Source organism: Cryptotermes secundus, unplaced genomic scaffold, assembly GCF_002891405.2.
Source record: "Cryptotermes secundus unplaced genomic scaffold, Csec_1.0 scaffold541, whole genome shotgun sequence".
NCBI classification, from domain to species: Eukaryota; Metazoa; Arthropoda; class Insecta; order Blattodea; family Kalotermitidae; genus Cryptotermes; species Cryptotermes secundus.
Genome location: NW_019735467.1, coordinates 421,545 through 428,835, shown reverse-complemented (window position 1 = coordinate 428,835; position 7,291 = coordinate 421,545). Strand labels below are relative to the sequence as shown.

Sequence of the window (7,291 nt, the reverse complement as noted above, 5' to 3'; positions counted from 1 at the left end):
CTTTATCTTCAGTCCGTTTAAAGTAAAACAAATATTTTTCTTTAATGTAAACCCCTGTACCTTGATTTGTTTTCTCTCTATACCTTTATCCTTAGGAAAAGGCAATAACTGGGGACCAGATTTTAATGCAAATGCATATTTCTTTCTTGCAACCAGAAAGTATGCTCGTTTGGATATATGTTTGCATTACTTCATTTCTTAAATTTTGGACATGGTTTGATGGTGCATGTAAATGCATATTTTGCCTGATTTATGAATAAGCATCATATTTTTGAAGATCTCTATTTATACGGCCTATTTCCTTTTTAAAATGCTTATCATATATATTTTTTAATTTTATGTTGAAATTTTCAATCATGGTCATGTGTATACAATTTTTCTTTTCTGTATTAGAATATGTTGCATATTTGACTGAACATTTCGTCACGATTCAAATTTCTGATGCAATACCCAGGACAGGACTTCCCCGATCCCTCTACTCGTAACTTGCCTCATCCACGTACCATCAAAGTGGCCGCGAAGAGATTAGTCGGAAGCGTTCACATGTAGCCGCTGTCAACATAATACTATTCAACCGATAAGGGACTTCCCTTAGTTATTTCTGAAGTCTCCATGAGGTTCGTTAAGCTTCTTCGTTTGAAGCTGGGGCCCATTCACATTAGTGGTGACTAGTCTGTAGTTAAGTTTGTTTAGCTTTCTGTAGTCATCCTGAAATTGAAAGTAAGTGAGAAAACTAAATTACAGCTGTATCAGCGGGAGTTCGAAGGAGAGATGATAACTACGGATAACAAAATCCTTTATTGCTGAGCGTGTGAGAAAACGGTTATGAAAAACACTTTCAAGTGCTTCAGCATTTGAACACTAATGTACACAAAGAGAATATTAAAATTAAATCCACAAAAATAGCTCCTGTTCAAAGATTGCTTAGTCAGTTTTCTTATAATAGTTTTTCACGCTTTTCCTTTGATTTATGCGAAGCCTTTTTAGCGGCAGATATTCCGCTGTGGAAACTAACCAACCCTACTCTGAGAAACTTCATAGAGAAGTATACACAGTGCAAAGTGCCTGACGAATCTACTGTGCGCAAAAATTACGTGAAGTAGTGTTACGATCTTACAATTGAAAGCATTAGAGATAAGATTCAAGATAATTTTGTGTGGGTATCAATCGACGAAACACAAGATTGTGAGGGACGGTTTATTGCAAATTGTATAGTTGGATCCCTTAATAAGAATGAACAATCTACCCCATATCTTCTTGCGGTAGAGCAATTTGAAACCACAAATAGCTCCGCAGTTTCCGAATTTTTTATCAATTCCATGAATTTACTATGGCCGAATGGCATTCAGTATGAGCGCGTATTGCTCTTTGTGACTGATGCCGCAAGTTATATGATGCAAGCCGGTACTGTTCTTAAAGTTATATTTCCAAATATGACACATTTGACTTGCCTTGCCCATGGGTTGCACTGTGTTGCAGAAACAATTCGTGCAAATATTCCGCTTGTTGACAAGTTGGTGTCTTCTGTGAAGAAGGTATTTGTTAAAGCGCCATACAGAAAAGAAGTCTTTTAAGCAATAGCACCGAGTGTTCCACTTACACCGGAACCAATTTTAATGCGCTGGGGCACATGGCTGTGTGCAGCGATTTATTATACCAAACATTTAGAAACAGGAATGTCGTGAATACATTTGATCCCAAAAGTTAGCATCAATTCAAATTGCCCGATATGTACTAAAAAATGCAGAACTGGAAACTAATCTTTCCTATATATCTGCTCACTTCTCTCGTCTTCCATACGCCCTTTCCTCACTGGAGGCAAGCAATAGCAATACTCCATTGTATCAGTTGTAAAGTGTGTTCAAAACCACTGTTTCCAAATTGAATTCGGTTCCTGGAAGAGTTGGTGAAATAGTAAAGGAAAAAGTACACAGCATTCTTTCGAAAAGTCCAGGATATGAACAGATTTGTGAAATTGAAGAAATTTTAGCCGGTAAACGTACTGAAGTGCCAAGTAAAAAATCACTAACAGTGGAGCAAATAGCGGAATTTGTACATGCACCCCTAAGTTCCTGTGAGGTTTAAAGAAGATTTTCCCACTATAAGGATATCTTACGGGACAGTAGGAGGTGACTCACTATGGAAAACCTAAAACATTTATTAATTCTGAACTGCAGCAGAAGAGAAGTTGAAAGTTCGGAAAGCTAAATGTGAGTACCACTGGTTTTTTAAATTTGTAATGAAATATGTTGGCTTTGTTGCATGATTTGTATTTAAGTATAGCTTTTTATTGCAAGTGAATCATTCAGTGATTACATAAAATGAATCTGTATTTCAGCGTCACGTTTCAATTCTTCAAATTTGTGTCCATTTTTTATCTTCCGTCAAAATTGCAACACTTCTGCATTCTACACTTCAATACTACATGTTTTGACCCCAAATGGCCATCTTCAGGTGTCTTTATGTTACAGATATTTTACTAAAACTGTGTTCAAAACTGCTACACTGTTTTAATTCGTGTTAAAATCACATGCTGTAGTCTTCTTTTTAAGTAAAATGAGATAAAATCCTTTAAAATTTCTGTTGCATATTATTTCACTTCACCTGGGGTGTTGTCATTTTTGTAAATGTATGAAGGTGTTTTTCTTGGCAGCTTGCCCCTCACGTTCACGTAGAATGTAAAAGTGTTGCAATATTGATGGAAGATAAACAATGGACGCTAACATAAAATGAACTTAAATATTGATTTGTTGGTCTTAAAATAATGTAATATCAATTTTAATATTTGGTATAAATTTTTATGTCCATATTTTAGTGCATATTTTGGAAGTCCTTCATGTATAGATGCATACATATTTAAGCGATTATTAAGGCATAAAAATCTGGTCCCTAGCAAAAACATAATCTGGTATGTTAACCCTTCAGCGCAGGCCTCCTGCGGTAGTATTTTTTTATTTACCCATTTAAATTATGCTCTAAATTATATTATGCATCATAATTTTTGAACTATATGAGGTATAATTATGAATTTTTCACTGAAATCATCATAAAAGGTGGTTCTATAATCTTACCTTATAATATGAGTGCCCTATATCTGAATGATGGAAGCAAGTGGATTAGAATTTGAGTTTCATATGGTATTTCTTGAAACATCCATCTAAACACAACCCTGCCTCACATTCACTACACCAAAAATAAATTCTTTCCTTTTACCATGTTTTGCGCACACGATACATCTTTTTTGAGGCTTTGCTTTTTTCCTTTGGCTGGAATGCGCTCCAGGAAATGTAATTCTGTGAGTCTTTTAGGCGGTGGCGCAACTGATGGATGGCTGTATACAGGATGAGGAAAACCAGAACTGTGAATTTCCACGAGGCCTTGTGCTAGTGAAAGTCTGAACTTCAGCGTGCCCATGTTTTTGTTATTCAGAAGACACTGATATATGACCATTGCGTTATGTATTGCTACATTGAGTAGCTTCTTGAATAACTTCTGATACCACTTAGTACTCTTCTTTCGTTCATTCAAGTACGGCTGTAGCATTCGATCCGTCAGATCCACTCCTAGCATGTTTCTCTTGTAATCACAAACAACCTAGGGCTTTGTTTCTTGTTTGTTTGCTTTATTCACAACCACACGCATATCATCCATCTTTGTGGTATGTTGATATCATATTCACAACGCCATCGTAACTGTGAGGTCAGCGTTCTGTTTAGACTGACTGGCAGAGCTACAGGAAATTGAATGTTATGTTTACACGAAGCGAGAGCACATTCTTTTTACAACAGCCCAGTGCAATCGTCGTCATGCTGGTATGGTTCGTTCCATATTTATGGGCCTTTGAAATTAAGCTTACAGATTGGCGTACGGTGTATGGCAAACCACAGGTAGGACCATTTAAATACCAGCGTACCATGTACGGCAAACCACGCTGAAGGGTTAATATTATTTTAGTGTGGACTGTGTTGGTATGTGAAAAGACCTGTCTTCGGGGTTGTAATTTAGTCGATTGAAAGTAGCCTGAAGATGGAAGCATGGTGTTCCTCCAAAACATCAGTTGACTTTCAGTGGGCTACACAAGTGAGAGCCAGCATGAAGCAGATAGCAAGCAGCTCTGCTTACTACCTGCTTCATGCTGTTTTCTTGCTTGGCTTATCCTTTGATCCGGAAGATGGTGGCAACATGGACATCAGATGACTTTCAGTGGATTACACAGCGTTATGTCCCAGAATATAGAAATCTTCACAACCCTTCTGCATGGATTATGGTAATTTATGTGGTTCCCGGATTAGCAAAATGACATGTTTCAGTGTTGCCAGAGATGCCACTTCCTTCACCATTGCCACAAACATTGAGTAACAAGTCTCTGCTCTTCCATCCCCGAGTTGCAGAGGAGGCTCAAATTCTTCTGAGTGTTCGGGATGATGCCTTGGTTCCTCAGTTGATCCAGTCTCTTGTTCAAACATCTGCTGATCATATGTAAGTATGTTGAGATATTTGTGTAATTTGTGAAATACCTTTCTTAATTTCTATAGGGGATATAATTTTGCATGCTTATGTAGGTAGTGTGTAGGTTATATTCATTTCATGTTTCCTGATTAATTAGGTGTGAGAATGGTGTAACAGCCTAATCAGAAGCAGTCTCATATTTATACTTTCATACTTGCTATTGTATATTGCTGCTCGGAGTAATTACTGGGAATGAAGGATAATGTAGTTTTTATTAGACAGTTGCCTTTTTGGATTTGACACCAAGTAGATGGTTACCATTGTTTCAGAGAGAGCTGTTTTTCCCATCTTTTTTCCTGAAGATGGAGGAATTAAGTTTCTTATAAATGTTGTTAAGCATATCACAGGCTGCGTGGGATCATCCCAGAAAACTGCATCCTGAAATATGAGAAACTTGTATTTTAAATGGACCACATTAAGTTTTTGTAACATTTAAAAAATAAGCACAGCTTACTCCTTTCTTTATATTGAAACTACTACTTTTTTGTCATGCTGTGTCTCATAGGTTTCATTGAAAAATAAGTGTAGTTCACACTTCAAATTTGCTGCCACAGTAGAAATCCAGTGCAGTGAGTACAGCCTGTATTCTGAAGTCCCATTCTAATAAGCATTTCCTTATGTACCATCATTTTCACATAGTCGTGTTATGCATAGCAGCATTTCCCAGTTCTTAATGATTTTTCATAATTTATTGTGGCATGTGTGTAACCAAAGTGTTAATAAATCCAATCATCTGAACTAGAACCCGCCATTTTGTCATGTGTACCACATTACAAGTGACATTATTCTCTAACAAGTGCTTTTATCTCATTTGGGGATCTGTGTGGTCATATGTGGTTCAATCCAAAAGTTCCTGAAATATATTAATAAAAACTATTATGTCTTACTTGGATTTTATTCTGCACCATCACCTTCAAAGAAGTCCCCTTGGGAGCGCATACCCCAATCCCAGCGTTTCTGCCACGTTTGAAATGCATCCTGGAAGTATTTCTTTCTTAGGGTGTTTAGTACCGTCTGCATTTCCGCTTGAATTTCCTCAACTGTATCAAATCTTCACCCCTTCAACTTGATTTTCATCTTGGGGAAGAGAATGATGTTGCAGGGAGCTAAGTCTGGCCAGTACGGTGGGTGGGGAACAACTGCCATCTTGTTTTTAGCCAAAAATTCCTGCATAATGTAAGCCATATGTGGTCATGTGTTATCATGGTGGTGTACCCAGTCGTTTGTGCACCATTTCTCTGGACATTTTCTCCTCATTTCCTCCCTCAAACACCTTAGAACATCGCGATAGAACTCTTTATTCACTGTCTGAGCAGGAGGGACAAACTCTTTATGTGCAATCCTGTCAGTATAAAAAAAAAAAACAGATCAACATGGACTTAATGTTGCTTTTGACTTGTCGAGCATTTTTTGGTTGAGGTGTAGAAGGGCTCTTCCATTGTGACAATTGCTGCTTTCAGGGTCGTAGTTATAAACCCAACTTTTGTCACCAGTGACAACTTTCGAAAGAAAGTTGGGATCCTCTTGAAGCTGTTGTTGAAGTTCCCTGCAGACTTCCAAGCGATGCTGCTTCCGTTCCTTTTGCAGCAGTCGTGGCACAAACTTCGCCGCGATCCTCGTCATGTTCAGTTCCTCTGACAAAATACGTTGACATGTACCATAACTTAGTCCCAAGGTGTTATTGAGTTCATGGATGGTCAGTCTATGATCTTGCAGAATCAGATCCCTAACTTTCATGACTTTTCTGGTGTGGTGCCAGTTGACGGCCGTCCCGAACAATCATCGTCGTCAGTCGATGTTCGGCCATTTTTGAAACACTTATACCAGTTGTAAGTTTGTATCTGGCCTAAACTGTTTTCACCAAAAACTTTCTTCAACATTTGGTGCGTTTCTGCAGTGGTTTTCCCAAGTTTAAAACAAAACTTTATACAGACATGCTTCTCTCTCAGGTCAGCCATCGCAAAACCACAAACTCACGGAAACACAACAATGGAAATACGTTCACCAACCACTCAACTCGACGCCGCTTGCCACACTGATTCAAGAAAGGTGTGTGGGGAGACACCTAGCGGTATTTCAATATACTCATTACCATTGGCGCACAAAATTCAAATTTTGGGGACTTTTGGATTGCACCATGTACATATGATAGTGTGGCTTATCTGCTATTTCAATTGTTCATTGGTCAGATGATTACTGCTGACAACACAGTAATCTTGCACCATGACTCATCAGGATCATGAATGAAGAGAGAAGTTGAAGGAGAGGGAGAATGAGAGCCTTCATCCCCAGCCTCTCTGTCCGTTTGCAAAAAGATGGCTATTAGTATATCTCAGGAAATAACAAAGAAATCGGTCAAAACATTTTTGTCTTTTCTGCATTGAAGTGCTTTACCTGATGAGTCACCCTATCTTCAGGCTGGCCTGGGTTTCATTCCCCAATACATTCACAAACTGTATTCTGTTCATTTAACAGAAATCATATAGATGGCTGATTCTCCATAATTGAACAATGGCTGTTGTTTAGTATGTAATTTCATAATGTTTTTACTGCACTTTTAGATATAGGAGTCATACTCTTTGAATATTGAGAGTTACCTGACACTGTGCTACTGCTTCCACTCAGTTTCTCTTTAATCAATATTTACATGAGTTTTTTCATGTGACATGCCTCAAGAGTTTGAACAGAATGAATTTCAGTGAATACATAGTCATGGGATAGACAGCTATAGCCGACATGAACAAAACTGTGTGGAACCAGAAGTAGCTAAATTGTCTAGTTT

The 7,291-nt window shown here is 38.0% G+C and overlaps 1 protein-coding gene across 3 annotated transcripts in view; it reads left to right on the top strand.

Moving 5' to 3' along the window:
- LOC111869334 (nipped-B-like protein A) overlaps positions 1–7,291 on the top strand; it is a 238,205-nt gene that overhangs the window by 51,312 nt on the left and 179,602 nt on the right. For all 3 annotated transcript variants that reach the window (XM_023860790.2, XM_023860789.2, XM_023860788.2), the window contains one exon: positions 4,311–4,479. In XM_023860790.2, the coding sequence (XP_023716558.1) occupies positions 4,311–4,479 (169 nt within the window). The remainder of the gene's footprint in view (positions 1–4,310; positions 4,480–7,291) is intronic.